The sequence below is a fragment of the Hypanus sabinus genome, chromosome 4 (assembly GCF_030144855.1).
Source record: "Hypanus sabinus isolate sHypSab1 chromosome 4, sHypSab1.hap1, whole genome shotgun sequence".
Classification (NCBI taxonomy): Eukaryota; Metazoa; Chordata; class Chondrichthyes; order Myliobatiformes; family Dasyatidae; genus Hypanus; species Hypanus sabinus.
Window position 1 is genome coordinate 31,528,059 of NC_082709.1, and position 25,368 is coordinate 31,553,426.

General features: G+C 39.8%; 1 protein-coding gene across 1 annotated transcript in view; it reads right to left on the bottom strand.

Annotated features, from left to right (window-relative positions):
- cwc22 (CWC22 spliceosome associated protein homolog) overlaps positions 1 to 25,368 on the bottom strand; it is a 96,440-nt gene that overhangs the window by 25,018 nt on the left and 46,054 nt on the right. Inside the window, exons 6-13 of the mRNA XM_059966785.1 lie at positions 16,301 to 16,537; positions 14,149 to 14,277; positions 11,469 to 11,637; positions 11,214 to 11,267; positions 2,906 to 3,041; positions 2,611 to 2,817; positions 1,477 to 1,539; positions 269 to 367 (exon numbers count right to left, since the gene is read on the bottom strand). Coding sequence (XP_059822768.1) covers positions 269 to 367; positions 1,477 to 1,539; positions 2,611 to 2,817; positions 2,906 to 3,041; positions 11,214 to 11,267; positions 11,469 to 11,637; positions 14,149 to 14,277; positions 16,301 to 16,537 — 1,094 coding nt within the window. The remainder of the gene's footprint in view (positions 1 to 268; positions 368 to 1,476; positions 1,540 to 2,610; positions 2,818 to 2,905; positions 3,042 to 11,213; positions 11,268 to 11,468; positions 11,638 to 14,148; positions 14,278 to 16,300; positions 16,538 to 25,368) is intronic.

Below are 25,368 nucleotides of genomic sequence, written 5' to 3' on the forward strand. Positions count from 1 at the left end.
CAAACTGACCTATTTTTAAAGTTCCCAAAGTGTTCAGGAGACAAATGAACATAAAAGGCCAATATCAATTGACCAAAACAGTTAGAAATGGATGATAAATTTAATCAACCCATTGAGAACAAACTAAGTGTGAAAATCATCTTTTGCAAATGAAGGCAGCATTTTAAAAAAATTGAATTTGAATAACTTGAATAAAAATCTGACAGAATCAATAGTAAGCACACACATGAATAAACATTGTAGAACTAAGCAATAAATATTTGCATACCTTCCTCAGTCTCAGCTTCATCTTCATCATCACTTTCTGTATCATCATCACCCTCTTCACCACCAGAAGCAGAATCACTACTACCTTCATCAAGAATTTCTGTGGGTAATACATTCATAAATTACAATCAGCAATATGAAACTTGTTTACTTCCCAACACATTTGAATCTTTTATTGCAGCAGTGCTGCTTCACAATCTTTATTTAAACAGATTTAAAAGGAGAACAGATGAGCAATATGAAAGGAATAAATGAATGACAAGCAGAAAATCAAAGAACAAATTTATTCTTATCAATATTTCACTGAAATCCAGCAAGAGTTGAAGAAATATCTGTTTTGCATGCAGTAGGATATTTGACCGGCAGCACAGATATAAAAAGGATAACTGTGGGTGCAGCAAGCAATTAACAAGGGAGAATATGTTGTGTTTAAAAACAAACACAGAAAACGTTGGAAATCTGAGTTGGTCATCTGTGGAGAGTTAACATTTCAAGTTGTTTATAGAATATTAGCTCAGAACTAATAGCTGCTCAAGCTTCTGAGTATCTTAAACAAATTCAGGTTTTATCTCATATTTTCATGTAGCCTTTTTATTAGTTAATATCAAATGTTGGCCCTGATCAAGTGTGTTGAGAGCACAAGTGTCTCAGGCCGCTGAAAATTTACAAGGTTGAATGTTGAAATGAGGGGTTATCTAAATGGACAACTGACCAAGCTTAGTTAAAAACTCACTGAAATTCACAAAGAAGTGTTTGATTGAATCGAAACGTACAAGTTTCAGAGAGGGACGAACAAAGGAAATGCTGAAAAATGGTTTCTTTTCAATAGAATTTCAAAATGTATAATAGAGTTTCAAGATAACAGATCAGCCACTTAAAGAATAAGATGCAGAGAAATTACCTTTACTTCAAGGTTTGTAGGTATTTGCAAATCTCTACATTGATGATATGCAAATACTGAGACGTTGAGCAAATATTCTTACTAAATGGTAAGTGCAATCAAAAGACAATATGACCAACTCCTACTTCCATGGAAAATGTATTGCTATTTAAACCTTTGCATCTACAAAATAAAGTTACAGGAGCAGGTCATTTAAAGATCATTAGCCCAAAATATTAACTACTGCCCAAGTTTCCTTATTTGAAACAAATGAAGTTTTTCTCCCCCTGAGACTCGCCTGTGTATTTAAATGGAGTTAGAGATCTCACCTCTTTTTAGATCTTTGTACTTCTGTTCATTATCAAGGAACTCTGAATCCATCCTGAAGACATCTGTATTTGAAAGAATATTTAAAAGGTTAAGCATTTCAACCATCTAACATAAGTTTGCCATGCTTAAAACGTAAATATAAATAACCAAAGACCAACTTAAATTAGAAGATAAACTTAGAAAAAAAACACTGTAGTGGTGTTGCAGACAAAACAGACCAAATTGCCAAAAAGTTATTTTTATCATAATTGCAGAAATATGCAGAGGTCAGTTCATATATTTTGGAGAGCTGATTGTGAAAACTAACATTCATGTGAAAAGAATTCAAATTGCACTATAAATCACATTGAAATTTAATCTAAGCAACTACCTTTCCTTACCCTCTAAGTACACATATATTAGTGAATTGTACTGGTGTAAACTGGTTTACTTTGTAGGATTTGCTACATAAAGAAGAGACTCTCTGGAAGTTTTTATAACTTATCATAGATACAGATATGGCCAACATCTATCAGCCATCCCCAAATGCCCTGTGAAATAAACAGTTAACTTCGACGACAATGGTGGGCCTCCAGTTTCATACAGACTAGCTTGATTATGAAGAGGTTTTCCCTCCCTGAAGGATATGTTGTCAACCAAGTAGATTAATGGTTATTGTTACTGGGTGAAGTTTCATTTTTTTTTATTTAACTGTTTTCTCTGATTTAAATTTTCTAGTTGCAATAATAAGATTCAAAATCACATCTCTGGATCAATAGTTGAGCTAGTTACATCCTATACTCCTGAGTGCACTAAGTCAAGGGGAAGGTGGAAGAGCTAAGATGGTGGATAGTCCGGCCCATTTCCCAATTGGTGTGATTTTGCAAAATCCATAGCATCACAATTGAAGCTGGCCATTCTGCACAACCAAACTGATGACTTTGTTAAATAATGTCCACTGAATAACTTTGATTTAATTCTGTGACAGTAGTTTCCTTTATATTCTAATGTACTACCACATTCTTTCAAATAGGTAAATATTTCAAAAATCCCTTTAAATTTTAACTGTAGCAAGCAGAACTGGAAAAAAAATGAAGTGTCACAGTTCATGAAAAATTTTAATGAATTTAACACTGGCAAGCTTGAACACGTACTTAACACATCTTCAGGATTATAATCATCCTCCAAGGGAAGCATGTGAGTAAACTGATCATCTTCCTCAACCAGATCGAGACCTTCAGGTATGATGGGGTGATCCTTAAATCCATCCTTACGAATTGCAAACATAACCTCTATCATGTATTGGACTCGCTTGTCAATTTGAGATTCATGAAGGATATTCCGAAGACGTTCAAATATTGCTGAAATAGGAACCAAATAACTTTAGCAAGCAGCAAAAATAAGAATTAATGGGTTCTGCTATATTACACAGGTTCAAGTCACAATTACCATTAATGCCTCTGGGAGAAACCTCTGTCAGTTTCATTCCACACTCTTTCAGAAAAGCAATTGCCACTTCAACACTGTCATCCGTAGGCCGTTCAAGCAATAATGTGAGCATTTCCAAAGACAAGACTTCATGGGCCTAATGTGAAAGAAATATAAGTTTTTTTTATGAGCTGTTCCCTTTAAATCTCATGCCTTCATTTTAAGTGACATTTCTTTTCTCCCACTGATACAAGCAAAGGCATCCAACTTTACTTCGCTTCAAATACTTTTAGCTTTCCCTTTTCAATTTCCTACCTTTACGTTGCATCTTTATTTAGTACAGTCACAATACATTTTCTTTTCAGTGACTGACAAATGATGGATTAGTTTTTATTTGAAAATAACAAACTTAAGCTTCTCTTGATAGTGGGTAATGTCATGAGACAGAAGGTAATGTCTAGAAATCATACCAATACTTTAATGCAACAGTGAAATTCCATATACTGAACTTTAGGTAAAATATTTAAAGAAATTTAAACGAACAAATCAAGCAGGTATTCAAAGAAATGTGCCAAGTTTCCTCAGTGACTTGATCAACAACGTCAACTTAATGAATTTTGCTAAAAATTGGTAAACTAAGCTCAGTTTACCAAAATTCTGCCGCTTATCTGAAACTTAAAACCACAATTACATCAAGATAAAATTCATAGGTAAGTTGTTAATGATTAAACATCTCAGTGCAATGAATAAAACTGGCAGACATTACTTGATCAGATTTTAATAAATTGGACCCATCATCAACACCAGTTAAATGCAGTCTACAAATTCAAATTATTTTGATTTCACCATACTGTTCATGCTTCTAAAAACGAACTCTTTTAGAAAGTTACCTCAAATTAATGCTAATTTTCAAATGGTTTTGGCAAAGTTCGCTTCAATAAAAAGTTTTAGTGGAAAGAAAGGTAATCTAACTTCTCAAGGACCTTTGCCAACAGTGATCACTGTATTCCAATGCAAATTTGATTAACTGACATTTTTAATACAAAAACATTCCTTGCATTATTGATATTTGCACAAAAAGATTCCCAAAATGTTAATGACATCTTCAAGGAGCGGTGCCTCAAAAAGGCAGCGTCCATTATTAAGGAACTCCAGCACCCAGGGCATGTCTTTTTCTCACTGTTACCATCAGGTAGGAGGTACACTCTCAGCGATTCAGGAACAGCTTCTTCCCCCCACCATCCAATTTCTAAATGAACAATGAACCCTTAAACACTACCTCACTTCTTTATTATATATTATCTCCATTTTTTGCACAATTTTTAATCTATTCAATATACGTATACTGTAATTTATTTATTTATTTATTTTTCCCTTCATATCATGTATTGCATTGAACTGCTGCTGCTGCTAAGTTAACAAATTTCACGACACATGCTGATGATAATAACCTGATTCTGATTATAGCATTTTTAACAGAAACATCCAAGATGCGCCATTAAAGGGAAAACAAACATAAAAGACAACTGGGAAACAGCTATTAGCAGGCTGGAAAGTTCTCAGAAATGTGCAATAATACATGGTGAACCGATTTGATGCTGGCTAAACAATGATGGAATTATCAGTCAAAAAGTATTGAAGGCATGAGCTAATCTTTGGAAAGACAAGGGCAGAGATGATACCCAATAAGCTCATGGGCAGTGTGAAAGTTAAAGTGCCAAGAATCCAATGAAAATCAGGAGAGAAATCGAAATCTGAACAAAGCTATACTTGTCTACTCATGAAAACAGTATCTCACTAGAAATGCCAATATTTATTTTCCAACCTCAGCTACAGTTGATATGGTGATAAACCACCCTTATAAATCATTGGATATCCAAGTCACTCCCAGTGCTGTTAGGTGGGCATTTCCAAGATTTTAAAGCAGCTTTGATCCATGAATTGTAATTTATAAAAAGGGAATCTTATATAGTCAGAATCACAGAGTATCACAGCATGGAAACAGGCCTCTCAGCCGAACAAGTCCACGCTGACCATGGTGCCCACCTAGCCAGTCAAAATTTCCTGCACTTAACCCATATTATTCTAAGTTCCAGCCCTCAAACTACCTACCCAACTGCTCTTTTTTTTAAAAAAGGGCACTATTCAACCTACCTCAACGACTTCTACAGCAGCTAATTCCATATACTCACCACCCTCTCCATGAAAGCATTTTCCCTCAGGTCATTTTAAATCTTTCCCGCCTCACCCTAAATTTATGCCCCCTTTGGTCTTCTCTATTCTGAGGAACAGACTGTTACCACCCTCCATACCTATGCCTTTGCAAAGGGTAAGGATTTCAGATCGGATACTCTATCCATTCTCTGACATTAAATTGAACCAGTGAACCTCTCATAATGTTGAACTTCTTCAAGATCACTCCTCATTCTTTTACACATTTAAGGAAGAGAGATCTAACCCGGCCAACTTCTCTCATGACTTAGGCCTTCTAGTCTTGGTAGCATCCCTGTAAATCTTCTTGGCATTTTTTCAAGTTTAACCACATCTCTTGTATTACACGACGACCAAAACTGCTCACAGTACTTCAAGTGCAGTCTCATCTGAGACTCAGATCACTGCAACGTAATGTGCAACTCCGATACTTGATGCCCTGATTGATGAAAGTCAGTGTGCTAAGTACCTTTTTCACCACTCTGTCAAACTTCAACACCACTTTCAGTGAACTGTGTACTTGTATTCATAAGTCTATATGTTTCTTTAAACTCCCCAATACTTATCCTTACCCTGCTCGTACATAGTACTCAGTTGTTTTGACTTTCCAAATTGCATCACTTCACATTTACCTGTATTGAAATCTATTTGCTATCCTTCAGCCTATCCCTCAAATTTAACCAGGACAGCTTGAAATATGCCTGACTAACTATCACCAACATATCACCTACAGAACCAGAAGAGCCAACACACTACCACTGTTACACCACCATCACGGACACTTGCTTGGCCATCCCACGCCAACACCTTAGAAAGTTTGATCACCTGGCTGTACTTCTACTCCTGACATGCAAGCCAACGAGAAGGTATGGCCAAAGGAGGCACAGGAGCACCTATTGGACTGCTTTGAGTCTGTGGACTGGACAACATTCAGGATTAATCTCGAATCAGAATAAACATGCCACAATAATCACCGACCTGTGTGGATAATTGTGGCATGTGTGACCTGTGTGGATGAGTGTGTGCCTGAGAACATATGCAAACCAAAATGTAATGTAATTTGCCATGACGTTCAGTAATTGATCTCACAACATCAGCCAGTGATGAACTTCATTCTGATCAAGATCTCCTTGTAATCGATGATAGCCTTCTTCATGATCAACACTTCCCAATTTTATGTTTTTCCACAAACCTACTGATCAAAACTTGAGCAACTGCATCAAAATCATTTATATGTAACAAATAACAAAGGTTCCAGCGCCACCTAGTCACTGGCCTCCATTCTGAGAAATAGCCTTCAAACACCACTCTACTTCCAAGCCAATTTTGAAACCCTCAATTGAGCTCTCCATGGACTACATAGCACTTAATCCTCCATACCATGAGGGAACTCGTTGAAAGCCTTGCTAAAATACAAATAGACAACATCCATCAGCCAACCCTCATTTACCCTTTGTTACCTCTTCAAAGAACTCTAAAAGATTAGTCAAACATGTCTTCTCATGCAAAAAACCATACTAACTCTTCCTTATCAGACCTCGTCTATCCAAATCCTGTCCCTCAGAATTCCCACTAGTAACTTTCCCATTACAGTGGGACCTTTCTCACCACATGCATGCTGTTCCCTGGCTTGTCCGTGCTTCACTTCTCAAACAACGGAACGTTAGCCACCTTCCAGTCTTCTGGATCATCAATTGTCAGGCCCTGGGGATTTATCCACTTTAATGCCCTGTCTGTAAATACACCTTCCCTGTTAATATGAATGTTCTCAAAACATCTCCATTTGTTTCCCATATCCTCTGACCAACTATGATTTTCTCCTGAGTAAATACCAAGGCAAAATATCCTATTAAAAATCCCACCCATCTCCCGAGGCACAAGACATAGAGGGCCCTACAGATCTATAAAGGGATCTAGATTCTCCCTAGTCATCCTTTTACTCTCATAATGTAGCTTTCAAAACTTTTAGGCTTTTCCTTTACCTTGCGTGCCAAATTCATCTCATGACCTTGCCTTGCCCTCCTAATTTCCCTCTCTAAGAGTATTCCTAATCTTATCATAGTCATCAAGGAATAAGCTGGATCGCAACCTCCTAAACCTCATGTATGCTTTTGTCTTTTTCTTGACAAGGTTCCAGCCAAGGTTCCCTCAACTTGCCAGGTTTACCTTTCAACCCTAAAAGGAAAATGTTGCTCCTAGGCTCTTGCTATCACTCTTAAAAGCCTCCAACCTACCATTTGACTTCATTAAGATCTGCATGAATGAGTGTCTTCGAGAACATACTTACTATACACAAAACAGAAGCCCTGGATGAAGCAGGCTGCTGCGAGCTAGATCAATAGCGTTCAAGACACTGGACTACAGCCCAACAAGAAGTCAATGTATGACTCATGAAAGGCCATTGTGAAAGCAAAACTGCAGCTCCCTGTGAAGTTGAATACATAATCAGATGTGTGACAGCTCTGGTAGGGTTTGCAGGCCATTATTTCCTACAAGGTGAAAAGCTAACAGCATAAATGGCTATACTGCTTTTACACCCTGATGAGCTCAATGTTTTTTATGCATGCTTTGAAAGGGGGAATAAAATTACACCTGTGCGAATCCCCACAGCATTTGGTGATCTCATTGGCCAACATTCTAACATCATTCAAGAAGGCGAACCCTCAGAAGACATCAAGCCCTGACAGTATACATGACAGGGTACTGAAAACTTGTGCTGATCTACGAGCTGGAGCATTTGAGCACATCATCAACTGCTCACTGATGCTGTTAATGACTCCTATCTGTTTCAAAAGGTCATCAATCGTATCAGTACCCAGTAAGACCAGGATAGCAGCATTCATCATCAAGGACCCTCAAAATCAAGAATATGGCCTCGTCTCATTACTACCATCAGGAGGTGGAACCTGAAGACTCACACTCAACATCTTAAGAAAAGCCTTTTTTTCTTCCCCCTTCTGCCATCAGATTTCTGAATGGTCCATGAACACTACACTGGTATTCTTCTTTTTCATAACTCATTTATTGTAACTTACAGTATTATTTAAATGTACTGTACTGCCGTCATAAAATAACAAATTTCATGAGATATGGCAGCAATAACAACTCCAAATCTGATTCCCTTCAAAGAGGCTCACCCAATCAACCTCTACTAAATCCTGTCTAATTCCTCCAAAATTTGCTCTACTCCAGTTTACGACCCTAGCTTGTGGACCTGTTTTATACTTTTTCATCATCAAAGTACATCCTAACTTCCACATTATTTATTTTCCTTGCTTCATTTAAGAGGACCAGAATTGCATCTTTGAATCACGGTCCTTTCTATATACATATATTGGCTCGGGAAACATTTTGGAACATATTTCACAATTTCCATCCCATTCAGGCCCTTAACACTCTCACAAATACAACTCTATTATCCTTACAACTATGAGCAATTCCTCAACACAAACACACCTGCTCCTCAAGTTGCCACTGACTATTGGGGGGGGGGGGGGAGGGAGGGGAGAAGTAGTCTATAATATATCCCCTCCTCACTTACTTTTACCTCTTCCATACTAGTAGCATCCGTGTTATGAAACAACAAGCTGCAGTCGCACTCTTCTCTCAGCCGTGGCTATAACATTCCAATTGTCAGGGCCAATTCATGTTCTGAGTTCATCTGCCTTACCTATTAAATTTCACGTTTCAAAATAAACTCAGCTTTGTAACTGCCTTTCCCTGCCTTTACTAAGTCACTGGATTACTAGAATTGCTTTTGCTGACTTCTGCTTTATTCCACAACTTACTCCTGTTCAGAATTCTACCCTCTGCCAATTTAATTCAAATCCTCCTGTGCAGCACAAACAAATTTCCCTTCAAGGATATTGGTAGCTCTTGTTGACGTGCAAACCATTGTTCTTGTACAGATCAACTGCATGAGGAAGCCTTACAGTTAATTTTTACAGGTTATTGTTTGAAAGGTGTTGTCAAAGCAGCTTTGGCAAGAACTACAGCTCATTTTACAGAAGGTTTGTAGTGAAGCCATGGTGTTCTTGCTTTGAAGGAATGAAGTTTAAAGGAATGGATACGACTGCCTAAGGCAAATGGAGAATATTCCTTCATGATCCTGATTTATGCCTTGCAGGCTTTGGGGCAAATTTTATGCAGCCTGTCCTTTAGGTCACAACCTGGATGCGTCACTTGCATTTCTAGTCAATGGTGATCCCTGGAATGATGGTGGGTGAATTCATTGGTGATGTCAGCAGATGTCATGGATAGTTAGATTTTCTTGTATTGGAGATGACAATCTACTGACACACACCTGGCACAAATACAAGTTTATCTGTCAGCCCAAGTCAGGATCTTGCTGCCTGTAAACACATGCACTTTTTGCTAAGGAATGGTCAAGAACCAAAGAACTAACAGAGTTGAAGTTGAACCAAGATGGAAACTGCAAGATCTGCAAGGTGAATGTTATTAATGAAATATATGCCTATAGAGGAGAGACATTACAAATCAAAATGATAAACTCACTAAATATATACACCACTAATGGTTAAAAGGATTCAGTAATCTGATGTCCAAAAACCAAACTCAAAATGCACTAAAATGACTTTGTATTTCACTGTTATTGTCAGAATTGCCAACTGTGTTTACATCTTCGAGACCTCAGCTTACATTTAAACTAGAGTATCTAATTCTGAATTAGATGCTTTTCCCCTCGTAACACAAATTCAAAAACTTAATCTACAGTAGTTCGAGCTCAAACTCATTTTGATGATAATGATCAGAGGTTAAGGGAGCTAGGGCTTTACTCTTTGGAGAGAAGGAGGATGAGAGGAGACATGATAGAGGTGTACAAGATATTAAGAGGAATAGACAGAGCGGACAGCCAGCGCCTCTTCCCCAGGGCACCACTGCTCAGTACAAGAGGACATGGCTTTAAGTTAAGGGGAGGGAAGGTCAAGGGGGATATTAGAGGAAGGTTTTTCACTCAGGGAGTGGTTGGTGCGTGAAATGCACTGCCTGAGTCAGTGGTGGAGGCAGACACACTAGTGAAGTTTAAGAGACTACTAAACAAGTATATGGAGGAATTTAAGGTGGGGGGTTATATGGGAGGCAGGGTTTGAGGGTCGGCACAACATTGTGGGCTGAAGGGCCTGCAATGTGCTGTACTATTCTATGTTCATTTTGGTAATCTGAAACCAAATGGAAACTTAAATGGCCTACATTTTCACTGTACATAGACCCACCCCTGTGGGTTTCAAAAGGTGACCAATTTCTGAGAATCTCCAATCAAAAAAAAATTAGTAAGGCCCGTGTGTTTCATTCTTGCTGATAGCAGAGCCCAAAAGTTCAAATTGTTTTGTTCTTTTGTAAGGATCTGGGTTATATTTGCAAGGCCAGCACTTTATTCACACACTGAATTGAACTGAGGCGTTTGCCAGGCCATTTCAGGGAAGTAATCACAATGGTGCATTTTGAATCATGTAAACGTTAAGAGTAAGATTTTCTCACTTTCAGGAAACTCCTTACAGATGGAACAAAAATGATTCTAATTTTCTAATGACTCAGTCTGTTAAAATTCCATCTTGGGAGGATATGAAAACCTGAATTTAAGTTCCATAGTGGCCAAGGTGGTATTGGAACGTCTACCTTTGGATTTTCCCTACTAGTCACTGATTTTCTAGCTCAGTAATTCAGAAACCACGCCATTCCCACACGGAGTAAAATCTCATTGATCTATGGACTAAAATTAAAAAAGAATGTTACAGAGCTTGATATGATGGGTACAGGGAAGATGCTTCCCCCTGATAGGCATCCAGAATCCAGCCTAGGCAGATGATTTTGATGAACAGTAAACTAGCTCAAGGGTAAGATGGCTTACTAGTCATGCTCACATATAAAAGCTAAACATCCCTGGCTCCAATAATAGGAACTCACCATTATACCAAAAATATCAGAATTATAGTACCTTGGAATTTGTAGAAGAAATTAAAATGTTCAGCTAATTCCCAAAATGTTCAATAACTCCAGCTAACAGCAAATGCAAATCAAGTCCCATTCTACAAGTGAAATTGAACAATTATCCTTACACTGACACTGGCAGGAACAGAAATTTTGAAGCTATACTTACAACGTTCTGATTAACAAGATGACCTACAAACTTGCAGGCTGAAAGGCACAGTTGCTGGAAAGAAAAAAAAGTGTTACATTTTTAGTCAGCAAATGGAAAAAGGTTTGTGGATACTAAAAACCTTTTCTTAAATTTTTCGATATTTTCGGCACAGACTAGAAGGGCCGACATGGCCTGTTTACATGCTGTAATTGTTATACGTTATATTTTATATATGATATTCAACTGGTACCTCTAACAAAAATACCTGCTCACCTTATCATTTCTGCGATAACCTTTGCGAAAGTTCAAAATCAATCTTTTGAGAATCAGCTCCCCAATTTGAGGAAACTTAGAATTTATGATTGCCACAACAGCAGCATAAACATGTGTAAATATAGGAGAGGCCGTCTGTGCCTGTATAATATATCTTGAAATCAATCCCCTGTATGAAAAGAACACATAGATGAGTACTGGAAAGCAATATATATTATAAAAGGTTTATTTTTGAACACATTTTCAAATATTTAGAAAACAGAACCTCAGTACCTTTAAAGTGTTGAGATTTAAATTTAACTCAATTTGAAATATTACTGAATTTAAGAATTTCCATCTCATTTCCTGTTATCCATACTAATACTCCAACTGAGCAAACCAGTTTGGTAACAATCACAATAAATCTAAATACACAACATGTATAAATCTTACATATGCTTATTTATAACAATAAAGCTTTGGTTTTTATTTAAGAACGTGAAAGTAGTGGTTACATTTTTAAGCTTGGGATATATTTTCTACAAATGCCAAATAAAGGTCCAGGGTTTTCTTATAAGTGCCAGTTCTTCAACATGGAATTGTTAACACTTTCTTACCCTCACTCTTCCTTAGCATTGTGCCAGTAAGGGAATCTCAAGTGCAATATTGAAAATTCTAAATGTGCTTGTGATTTGATGACTATTCACACATGGAGTTAAGAGGCAGCGTGCTAACTGTAACATAGCTTATCATGTCAGACCTGATGCAGGTTCAATAACTCCACTCACTTTCATGGAGAGGAAATGCTGCAAGGTAGAGCAGTAACAAATTTCCTTTTAAAACTGCAAAGAGGAGAAAATCTGCAAACACTGGAAATTCAAGCAACACACACAAAATGCCAGGCAGTATCTATGAAAAAGAATATAGTTGAATTTTGGTCCAAATATCTTCATCAGGATTGGAGAAAAAAGATATGAGAAGTCTGTGTAAGATGGGGAGGGGAAGCAGAGTGGAAGAAATAGAAGGTAGTAGGTGATAGGTGAAACGGGAGGGGGAAGGGGTGAGATAGAGCTGGAAAGTCGATTGCTGAAAGAGATAAAGATTGGGGGCGGAATGTGACAGGAGTGAACAGAAGACCAGGGAAAAAAGGGAAGGAGGAGGAGCACCACAGGGAGATGATCAGTAGGTAAGGAGGTAAGATGAGGAAGGGAAATAAGAATGGTTAATGGTTCAGGAGGGAGGGAGGGGATATTACCAGAAGTTCAAAAAATTGATTTCATGTCATCAGGTTGGAGACTACCCAGACAGAATACCAGGTGTTGCTCCTCCAACCTGACTGAGACCTCATCATGGCAGCAGAGGCAGCCATGGACTGACATCTTGGAATGGGAGGTAGAACTAAAATTGGTGGCAACTGGGAGATCCTGTTTTTTCTGATGGAGAGGGCATAGGTGCTTAAAAAACGTGGTGTCCCAATCTACCTTGGGTCTCACCGATATACAGGAGACCACACCGAGAACACCAGACACAGTATATGACCCCAACAGACAAGTGTTACCTCACCTGGAAGGACTGTTTGGGGCCCTGAATGGCAGTGATGGAGGTGGTATAGGGGCATTGTAGCACTTGTTCTGGTTGAAAGGATGTGCCAGGAGGGAGATTAGTGGAGGGGGACAAATGGATAAGGGAGTCGCGTTGGGAGTGATTCCAGTGGAAAGCAAAAAGTGTGGGGGAGCGAAGAGATTTGCTTGGTGGTGGGATCCTGTTGGAGATGGCAGAAACTACAGAGAATTATGTGCTGGATGGGGGGTGGTAGGTGAGGACAATAGAAATCCTATCCTTGGTGAGGTCGTGGGAGGATGGTGTGAGGGCAGGTGTGTAAAATGGAAGAGTTGCAAGTGAGTGCAGTGTTAATGGTGAGAAAGAGAAGCCCCTTTCTTTGAAGGAGGACATACCCTAGTTTTGGAATAAAAACCTTCATCTTGAGAGCTGATGCAACAAAGACAGAGGAATTGAGAGAAGAGGATGGCTTTTTTTTAAAACAATTAACAGGTTGGGAAGAGGTATAGTCCAGGTAGCTGTGAGAATCAGTGGGTTTATAAAAGATATCAGTAGATAAGCTGTCTCCAGAGATAAAGACAGAGAGATTGAGAAAGGGGAGGGAAGTGTCAGAAATGGATCAGGCAAATTTGAGGGTAGGGTGCAAGTGGCATGTAAAGTTGATGAAGTCGATGAGCTCTGCATGGGTGCAGGAAGCAGTCATCAATGTAGCATAGGAAACTGAGTCAACAATTGATTTTATTACTCCTGCAGTTTGATTTTTCCAAAGGATAGTCTTCTCCCAATAATAGCTGTGAATGCCATTGTTACTGTCATAATGGGGAATGGCTTAACCCACTGACAAAGCATTACAACATTCCCATATGATGTTGTTTAGATGATATAACTGCCATGCACCACACTGGGTCTCACTTAAACCAGTGTGGTGGATAAAGTAGTATTCAGGCCATACCCTTCAATTAAGAGGAGACTGAGAAGAGGGGAATCATTGAATATAGGTGTTAAGTATTTTTCTGGAACTGCAGGCAAATGCTTGCAGTTATGTAAAACAATAACAACACTTAATCTATGAGCTACAAACACTTAACAAAGCATAAAAAATTGCTCAGGATGCAGACATATGAAGTGCACACATACATACCTTCCCCGAACAATATTTTCTTGAAGAAGTTCATGAATAATATTAGCTATGTTTGAGACATTCACTTTGTTGATGAGACCATTAATTGACTTCTTTAAAGCTTCCCAACTCATTCGCTGATAGGCCAAACTACAGCAAAAAGACAAAAATTCTATCAGCACAGAAACAGACCTCAGTGCATTAAAAGGAAAAGAAAAATAACAGGCATTGAAAAAGGGAAACAAAAGCAACTTCTAAATTATTTGAACTTAGAAAAACAGAAGTTCCACTAAGTTAGTAGCTTTGGAGGTGGGAGTGGTGAGAGAAGAGAAAACCAGAGGTTAAAGGACATTACAAAGGGAACCAAAAACTTCTACTTTTAATAAATTTAAACTTGATAACCTAACATCAAACAGACAGCTATGAAATGGAACCAGTGATATGGATGAATTAGTAAATCTGGCACTTATTGTTAGCACATGGATTGTGAATGTCTGATTTTCAAATGATTTCACCATAAAGAAAAACTGAAGGTGTTGATCACTAGGTCAGGAAATAGTTAGGTTTTAAAAGGAAACAGAAAATATGTAGACATTACAAGTCAAGGACAATTGATCAAAAAGATCCTTTCTGGTGATCCAATCAATGTATTTTCCACATGCAAATAAGCAATAAATTTGCTTATTTTGATGGTTTTCTGCTCATCTTTCCCTTTTTTTGCCTCATCTCACCCTCCAAAATTCAAGACTTGGTATTTCCACCCTTTCTCTTTGTAGCAACATGTTTACCCTGAACTCGCCGAATTTCCTCCTTAAATGCCTCCGGTTGTTTTGAGAGAGATTGGTCTTCTAGCCTATTCTTGTTCAATCATTTCACAGTCCAGTCCCACTAGTTTTCTTCCAGTTTGATTCACAGCAAAGCTAAGTTTTCTATTATGATCATTACCTTAAAATTGTCCTCCAATTAATATTCTTTCTATCTTCTGGGTGCCAAGCCAAACTCAGAATTACCCACCATCTTGTTCAGTTCACTAAATATTGGTAATGAAAGTCTCGTGCTTTGTAAATACTTAATGTATGTCATTTAGTATTGGCATAATTCTAATCTGATTACTACTCTGCTGTTTTTGCCATTGACAAAATGCGAAAACTCAATTATGCTTCTGTCTCAAGCAGTATGTTTGGAAGTCTACGGTGTGCTCCCAATAGTTGTTCCTCACTAATTTATCCTCCTTTTCTGTGACCGTGACCATTTTAACTAAAACTACCAATCTACAGACTCCTAGTCGTTTTACTTCTATCCACAACCCATCTCAGTAGTACTAGCGCCATATTCTCCAGAAGCAATCCCAAAGACTCAAGTCATCCCAAATGCATTATCTCAGTAGTCATGAATTCATGTGAACACTCATGAACTTCCTGACATTAAAGTAATCTGGAAATTATTTCCTGTAAAATCAAATTAAAAATCCATGGGTTAAATGAAATCAACAAGTGTTGGAAACCAGCTTCTGGACAAAAAAGAACAGGCTTTTTCAGGCTGAAGGAAGGTCTGCAATGGTAATCACCAAGGATTTATACTAAAACCACAGCTTTTCTTGAAGTCTACTAATGAGATGGATGAACAAGACAGCACTTCACAACCAAATGGTTAGCTGAACCAACTGCTGTAGAAAATGAGGACTTTTGTGGCAAATTTCCCATGTATAGTGAAATGCAATTGTAAGTAGGAGATGAAATTATGCATTTGGAAGGATGAATGTAGAGCGATATACAAACTTAAATAGAAAGGGTACATTGCTAAAGGACATGCAGAAAAAAAAGAGAGCTGAAGATATGCAAACCCAAATTCTAAGGTGTCAAAGCAGGTCAAGAGCATGACTGCAGCACACAGGATCATATGCTCCCTTGATGGTGTTATAAGGCAACATAATGGCAGCTCTTAAAGAAGAACTGTTCTTGATAGAAGTGTTGAGAACCAGAAAACAAAGAACAAAATTTTGGGAAAAGAAAGAGCTGGATTGATAAAAAGAAAAAAGGATTCCATATTGACAGAAATCATAAATTAAAATCAGGGTTTAAAAAAAATTAGAGATACACTGTTTGGAATACTATATTTATTCACTACTTTAGTTATGCAAATTAGAAACCGATTTTAACAACTTTCATCTTACCTGCTTTTGTCTGCAATTTGTTCTTGCATCATTCTTAGCCTTGCTGGAGGAATGTATGCCCCACCTGTCCGTGTAAGAATAGGATCCAATTCTGCCTTTTTCTTTTTCGATGGGGGCTCATTGGAACTTTGAGTGACATCATCTTCCTGATTCCTTGTTATAGGTGATGGTGATTTTGTCCTCTTCTTGTGATCTGATTCACGATCTACGTTTGTGTGTCTCTCTTTGTCTCTATTTCTAAAATGAAAATATCTATTTTTTTAAGAAGTCCATACAAAATATATGGTAAACAATCTGAAAATTTGGCAGGTCATTTATTATATCCACAAAACGTACATTACTGTCAAATTTGTTGTGAAAATTTCAAACATTTTCATTTACAAACACCCAACAACATCACATTTGTAAACTGTCCACGGAAGTATCTTGTCTTAAATGTGAATTGGATTGAAAAAAGGCAATTTTGCCCACTGATCCTACTCTATGAAAACAAATCCAACTTGATCCACCCCTTTGCTCTTTCCCCAAAGCTCTGATGTTGGTTTCCCTTCATGTATTTATCCTATTTCCCTCTGAAAGTCATACAATCTTTCATTTGTCTCAGTATAACTGAAATCACTTACGTATTTCTCTGAATTATTTCTAGTGACTGTGATAAAATTCTCCTTGTTGTATTCGTGTTTTCATGCAATTTTGCATGTCCCATTTCTTCAAACATGCACAACCCCAACCACCTGCACATCCTTGACCCACTGCAATTTGCCTACCATCATAACACATCCAAAGTTACCTTTCCCCCGGCCCAACCTTCATCTCAGGAACATATGGATAGTAAAGACAACCACAGTTGACTAGTGTTTATTTACTACAACTCCACATTCCATATTCCAAGCAAACTCATCACAAAACCAAGACCTGGGACTCAATAGCTCCCTTTACAACTAATCAAAAGACTTGATAAAGCATCCAATGTAACGAATGACTCGTTCCATCCTGAATATTCTCTCTCCCCTCCTCCACACATCAAGCAGAATATACAAAAGCCTGAAAGCAAATACAGATCGACCTTCTATAATCTGGAACCATTGGGACCTGAGGAGTGCTGGATTAGTGAAAATGCCGAACTACAGAAGGATCACATTAAGCAACAGCTAACTGCCTCATCATACCTTTAAAATATCGTGTATATCAGTACAAGTTAGATAATAATGAAACAAATATTAAATGAGTAGCAAGTGAAATTTTAATTAAGTAATATACTGTACAGGCACAGATAAAATAAATGGTCCAGATAAATGTACAGGAATTAACTTACACAGAACAGTTGAGCACTTGGGCTTCTAAAATGAGACATTTAATATACCTTCAGGCAAAGTTACATATCTGCAATTGTGAGCTGTCAGGATCATCAACATCTTCATCTTGAAAATGAGTGAAGCATCAGGAAGTGGTGCTAAAACTGACACAACAGTTTCTTCAAAAACTGTTGATGTTGGTGGCAGCACATCTGGGTGAGCAGAAGCAGAAGCCGGAGAAAGGATGTCTTCTATACGCCACATTTCATGTGACTGCCAGGCAGCCAGGGATTCGGCGCTGCGCTCTTCCCTCTTCATTTGCAGTTACTGAGGGAATCCTCGTTAGTTTGCTTTCCTCCGCTTAGTAATATACTTAAATTCAGTGGGCCGCCACGCCTGATCTGAGGTCGTAGGCGATGCTGGAGGGCAGTGCGCGACTGCCAGCAGGCGGGCAAGAAGACAGACTGACCCAGCATGCAGCAGCTCCCCTGCTGCTGGTGGGTGAGACAGGCGGGTGTCGGGTGGCCGCGCCTCACGCAAATGATATTGATAAATGCAGGAAAATAAGCAAGAATCATCTGTCTGTGCTTACAAGAGTGCATCAATATGTGAACAGATCTAGCGCAAACAAAACAATGTGCAGCACATTGGTACGGTGGCCCGGGAAACTTGAAATTAAAGTCATGCAGAAAATTTGAAATCAGTACCGGATTATCGAAGGAACCGGATGACAGTTAGTCGGATCAGTGAAGGTCGACTGTACCACTAAGCTCAAGGACGGTTTCTCTCCTGCTTTTACATTGAAAGGCTTCTCTGGAATGATCAGATGAACTCTCAACCTCACAATCTACCTCATTATGACCTTGTATCTCAATGTCTGCTTGTACTACCCTTCTGTAACTGAATAATTTATTGTTTCTCTTTACTACCTCAATGCATGAACATTGGTGTGATTTGCTCGATTATTGTAATCTAAAAAAGCATATTTGTGTTATTATTAAACTTTGTAATATTACAAAAGAGCATTTGTCAAAATAACATAGAAACATAGAAAATAGGTGCAGGAGTAGGCCATTTGGCCCTTTGAGTCTGCACCGCCATTCAGTATGATCATGGCTGATCATCCAACTCAGAACCCTGTACCTGCTTTCTCTCCATACCCCCTGATCCCTTGAGCCACAAGGGCCATATCTAACTCTCTCTTAAATATAGCCAGTGAATCGGCCTCAACTGTTTCCTGTGGCAGAGAATTCCACAGATTCACCACTCTCTGTGTGAAGCAGAGTATTGAAGTATTATTATTATTGAATATTGAAGTATTTAAATATTGAAGTAGAATGTGGACTGCATGCTATCCTTAAATGCAACAGACATGTCTGCAAAACCAAATGTTCTCTGTACCTCAGTTCATGTGGCAATAATAAACCAATTCAAGTCAAGTCACTTTTATTGTCATTTTGACCATAACTGCTGGTACAGTACATAGTAAAAATGAGAATGTTTTTCAGGTCCATGGTGTTACATGACACAGTACAAAAACTAGACTGAACTGCGTAAAAAATAAACAACACAGAGAAAGCTACACTAGACTACAGATTTACACAGACTGTGTAAAGTGCACAAGAACAGTGCAGGCATTACTATAAATAATAAACAGGACAATAGGGCAAGGTGTCAGTCCAGGCTCTGGGTACTGAGGAGTCTCATAGCTTGGGGGAAGAAGTCTGGGTCGTGAGAGCCCGAATGCTTTGGAGCCTTTTCCCAGATGGCAGGAGGGAGAAGAAATTGTATGAGGGATGCATGGGGTCCTTCATAATGCTGTTTCCTTTGTGGATACAGTGCGTAGTGTAAATGTCCGTGATGGCCGGAATAGAGACCCTGATGATCTTCTCAGCTGACCTCACTATCCGCTGCAGGGTCTTGCGATCCGAGATGGTGTAATTTCCGAACCAGGCAGTGATGCAGCTGCTCAGGGTGCTCTCAATACAACCCCTGTAGAATGTGATGAGGATGGGAGGTGGAAGATGGACTTTCCTCAGCCTTCACAGAAAGTCGAGACGCTGCTGGGCTTTCTTTGTTATGGAGCTGGTGTGGAGGGACCAGGTGAGATTCTCCGCCAGGTGAGCAGCAAGAAATTTAGTGCTCTTTATGATCTCTACCAAGGAGCCGTCGATGTTCAGCGGGGAGTGGTCGCTCCGCGCCCTCCTGAAGTCAACAACCATCTCTTTTGTTCACATTAAGAGACAGGTTGTTGGCTCTGCACCAGTACGTTGGCTGCTGCACCTTCTTACTGTAAGCTGACTCATCATTCTTGCTGATAAGGCCCACCACGGTCGTGTCATCGGCGAACTTGATGATGTGGTTCGAGCTGTGCGTTGCAGCACAGTCGTGGATCAGCAGAGTGAACAGCAGTGGACTGAGCACACAGCCCTGGGGGGCCCCTGTGCTTACTGTGATGGTGTTGGAGATGCTGCTCCCGATCTGGACCAACTAAGGTCTCCCAAATTTGCTAATGTTATTCACATAATATCCTAGCCAAATGGCAAACTTCTACTGCAAATCAAGTGGACTGAGAGATTAATACTAACCCATGTAACCTATTCATCCATTTGTCCATGAACAAAATATTCCAAACCAATACACATGAAGATGAACTGCCTTGAGTATCTTGAGACTTATTTCAAAATAATTAAGTCTAAAGTATTTATGAAAAAATGACCTTTAGTACTAAATCAGCTGTGCAAGCTTTTAAATTCCTGACATAAAATTCTGCATAAAGAAAATACGTCTTTCAAAAGTGCAAGAGGGCACATATTAATTGCATGAATATTGAAATGAAATGTTTTGCTTCAGTAATCTGCTAGAACCCTATACAACTTACCAGAAAAGACGCAGATGAACTTTCCAAGGACCATACGACATTGGAGCAGAATTATGTCATTCAGCCCATCGAATCTGCAACACTATTCCATCATGGCCGACCTTTTAAATTGTCTCAACCCCATTCTGTTCTCTTTTCCCCGGAACCTTTGAAGCCCTGACTTAACAAGAATCAATCAAACTCCTTTAAATATTCTCAATGACCTGGCCTTTACAGCCATCCATGACAATGAATTCCACAGATGCACCACCCTCTGGCAGAAGAAATTCCTCATCTCTATTCCAAGGCTGTGTCCTCTGGTCATAGACTCAACCACAGGAAACATCCTTGCCGCATTAACTCTATCTACACCTTTCAATATCTAATAGGTTTCAATGCGATATCCCTCATTCTTCTAAATTCCAGTGAGTACAGGCCCAGAGCAATCAAACTCTCCTCTTAACTCTTTCATTCCTGGAATCATTCTCATGAACCTGCTCTGAAGCCTCTCCAATGTCAACATATCTCTTTGATAAGGAGCCCAAAACTGCTCACAATACTCCAAGTGCAGTCTGACTCATGTCTTATAAAGCCTCAGCTTCACATCCTTGTTCTTATATTCTAATCCTGTCAAAATGAATGCCAACATTGCATTTATATTCCTTATCACCAACTCAACCTGCAAGTTAACCTTCAGGTAGTCCTGCACAGTAACTTCCAAGTCTCTTTGCACGTCTGCTTTTTGAAACTTCTCATTTGGAAAATATCTACATCTTTATTCTTTCTACCGAAGTGCATGGACATACACTTCACTACTGCATATTACATCTACAATTTCTTTGCCCAATCAGTCTAGGTACTTCTGCAAACTCCTTACTTCCTCAACACTACCTGACACTCCAGCTTTGTATTGTCTGCAAACTTGGTCACAACTCAATCAATCTGTCATCCAAATCGCAGACATATAATGTGTAACGAAGCAGTCTTTATACCAACACATGAACACCACTAGCCCTGGAAGCCAACCAGAATAACCCTTTATTCTCACTCTTTGCCTCCTGCCAGTCAGCCAATCTTCTATCCATTTTGTATCTTTCCTGTAATACCATGCAAATATATTATTAAGCAGCCTCATGTGTGGTACCTTGTCAAAGACCTTCTGAAAATCCAAGCAACAACATCCACTGACTCTCATCTACCCTGCCTGTTATTTCCTCAGAATTCCAACAGATTTGTCAGGCAAGATTTCCCTTTAAGGAAACTGTGCTGACTTTGGCCTACTTTATCATGTGGCCCCAAGCACCCCAAAACTTCATCCTTAATAATATACTCTTAACATCTTCCCAACTGAAATCAGGCTAACCTACAACTTCCTTTCTGCTTAAATCTTGCCTCCCTCCCCTTGTATAGAGTGGAATGACATTTACAATTTACAGAATCTGATTATTGAAAGATCATTACTAATGCCTCCACAATCTCTTCACCTACCTCTTTCAGAACCCTCGGGTTTAGTCCATCGGGTCCAGGTGACTTATCACCCATTTGACCTTTCAGCTTCCTAAACATCTTCTCCCCAGTAATATCAACTATACTTCTTCTGCCCTCTGACACTCCTGAGTTTCTGGCATACTGCTAACATTTTCTGCAGTGAAGACTGACGGAAAATACTTAAGTTTGCCTGCGTTTTTTTGTCCCTCATTGCTACTTCTCCAGCATCATTTTACAGTTGTTATTTAATATTTCTGAAAAAACCTTCTTATTGGCTAGCTTAGCTTAATATTTCATCTTTTCTCTCCTGAATATCTATTTTTAGTTGCCTTCTGTTGGGTATTTTTAAAGCTTCCCAACCCTCTAACTTCCCACTAATTTTTGCTTTTTTATATTTTTCTTTTATGCTGTTATTAACTTCCCTTGCCTCATCCTCCCTTGAGAATACTTCTTCATTTTTGGGATGTATCTGTTGTGCGCCTTCCAAATTGACACCAGAATCATCAGCCATTGATGTTCTGCTGTCATCCCTGCTAGTGTCCCTTTCCAAACAACTTTGGTCAGCTCGTCTCTCATGCTCTGTAATTCCATTGTAATGCTGGTACATCTGACTTTAGCTTCTCCGTCTAAAACTACATGTTGAATTCTATATTATGATCACTGAGGCCTAAGGGTTCCTTTACCTTAAGCTCCTTAATCAAAGCTGGGTCATCACACAACTCCCAATCCAGAATTTCCTTTCCCTAGTAGGCTTAGCCACAAATGGCTCTCAAAAGCTATCGCATAGGCATTCTACAAAATTACCCTTTTGGGATCAGTACCAACCAATTTTCCCAACCCACCAGCATGTTGAAACCCCCCATGTCTGTTGTAAAATTCACCTTCATATTTGCCTTTTATCTCCTGTTGTAATTTATATCCCATATCCTGGCTCCCACTCGGAGGTCTGTGTATAACTCAACAATAGGGTCTTTTTACCCTTGCAGTTTCTAACTATCTACAAAGATACTACATCTTCTGATCCTACGTAACCTCTAATGATTTCATTTCATTTTTTACCAACAGAAATAGCCCTCCCCCTCTTGCCTACCTGCCTTTTGATACAATGTGTATCCTTTGGTGTTAAGCTCTCAACTATGATTTTCAGCTACAACTCGGTGATATTCACAATGTCATATCTGCCAATCTCTGTAATTTCACTACAACACCATCGACCCTATTCTGCATAGTGCATGCATTCAAGTATAACACCTTCAGTCCTGTACTTATCAGCCTTTTCAATTTTGCCCCCATGTTAAACTTCAACTCATCCCACTGATTGCAATTTTGCCCTATCATGTGCAAATCCTTCCTTACCGTCTCACTACATTAGTGGTCACCAACCTTTTTAAGCCCAAGATCCCCTACCTCAGTCTTAGTGAAAGGCAAGATCGACCTATTAAATTGATTAGTCACACGCATGCACACCAGGCAGAAAAGACCGGAAGTAAAACCCCGCAACAACTTAGCTTATGTGGCTCTCAGCACTTAGCTTCTGTCCTGCTTGCTTACATTTTATCCTCTGAAAATATTCAGTGGGTTTGTCTTTAAGTGCAGGGTGCTTGGACTCAAGGTACTGAAGCAGTTCTGAGGGCTTCATTGCCTCATTAGACAGCCTCCGGGCCTGAACTCCAGCCTCCCGCCTGCCCGCCGCCTTGGTCAGGTGTGGCTGGTCATGAGTGAGGTGAGAGGACACAGTAAGGGCCAGAGGTCCCTGTGCCGGGGCTACGGCAGTCGCAGTCCGGAGAGAGCGACCGACCAAGAGAGGAGTGCGACAGGGCACACGCCCACCCGCCTTGTAGGATCTATTGGCCGACAAAAGTTTGGCTCGAAGGATGACTTTCAAATCATCGCAGCGAGGTAGCTACTCTGCTACTTACGAAATCCTGAGCCCAAATTAGGTTGTCTGCGATTATTTTAGCACCGGTTTCCCCACAAACATTCCATGTGCTGAACAGGTTTAGAGGTGGCTCCCATCTGTCCGCGTTCCAGACCAGTAGCAACGACACTTCCTGCCGGCCGTACAAGGCGGCCGGTACCCGAGACCAACCAGTGATCCCTGGCGTGAGGGTATCACTACGTTTAGGCGACTGATGGCCTCGTGTGGGTAATGTCCTCGCGTGCGTTCAAGTTCAACAGAGGGTGTGACAGGGAATGAGGAAAGGTGCAGCTGACTCATATTGTTTCAAATCGCTAAATTATATCGTTTCTTTGCGGCCCGGTGATTGGGGACCACTGAAGTACACTGTGTAGTGCGTGGCGGGGGAGCTATACACATGCGCACTGGGCAGAAAGAACGGAACTAAAACCCCCGCGACTCAGAAGCAATCTCTCAACAGTATTTGTGTATTTATTTTTCATTTTTTTCGGGATCTACTGGGAAAGTCTCAAAGATCAACCAGTCGATGACGATCAACAGGTTGGCGACCACTACACTACATAATGCATCTATTTATATTTCTCCACTGCACCATCCTCAGCCCTATCACACTGGTTCCCATCTCCCTACCAAATTAGTTGGAACCCTCCCCAACAGCTCAAGTGAACCTGCCGCAAGGATATTAGTCTCCACTTAAGCTCAGGTGTAACCCTTCCTTTTTGTACAGGTCATACCTTCCCCCAGAAGAGATCCCAATGATCCAAAAATCTGAAACCCAGCCCTCTGCACCACTCATTCATCTGTACTATCATCCTATTCTTGGATGTCCTGTTCTTCAGCCTCTTCCCTAACTCCCAACTCTCTCTGCACAGGACCTCTTCCCTCTTTCTAGTCATATCATTGGTGCCAATGCGCACTACAACCTCCAGTTGTTCACCCTTCCTCTTGAGAATCTCCTGCAGCTGTTTTGAGACATCCTCCATCCTAGCAGTTGGGAAGCAACACACCATCCTGGTTTCTCTTTTGCAGCCACAGAATCTCACGTCTGTCCTCCTAACAATCGAGTCTCCTATTACTACCGCTCTGCCTGACTTCCCTGCTGAGCCTCAGAGCTGGCCACATTGCCACTAGCCTGGCTACTGCTTCTGTCCTTGATAGATCATTCTGCCCCAGCAGTATCCAAACAGGGTATACTTGTTGCTGAGCAGAATAGCCACAGAGGAATCCTGCACTGACTACTCACTCCCCTTATTTCTCCTGGTTATCACTCATCTACCATCTGAAGTCTGCACTCTAGGTGTGATCACCACAGTAAAAGTCTCATTTATGAGGTTTTCAGCCTCCCTGATAATCCTGAGTACATCCACTCCTGCTCCAGTTCCTTGACCTGGTCAAATAGGATCTGAAGGTGTGTGCGCTTCCTGCAGATGTAGTCACCATGAAGACAACATGTAGACATCAGATGGCCAGTCCACTTACAGCTGACTCCTTTTTATTGGCTCCTACT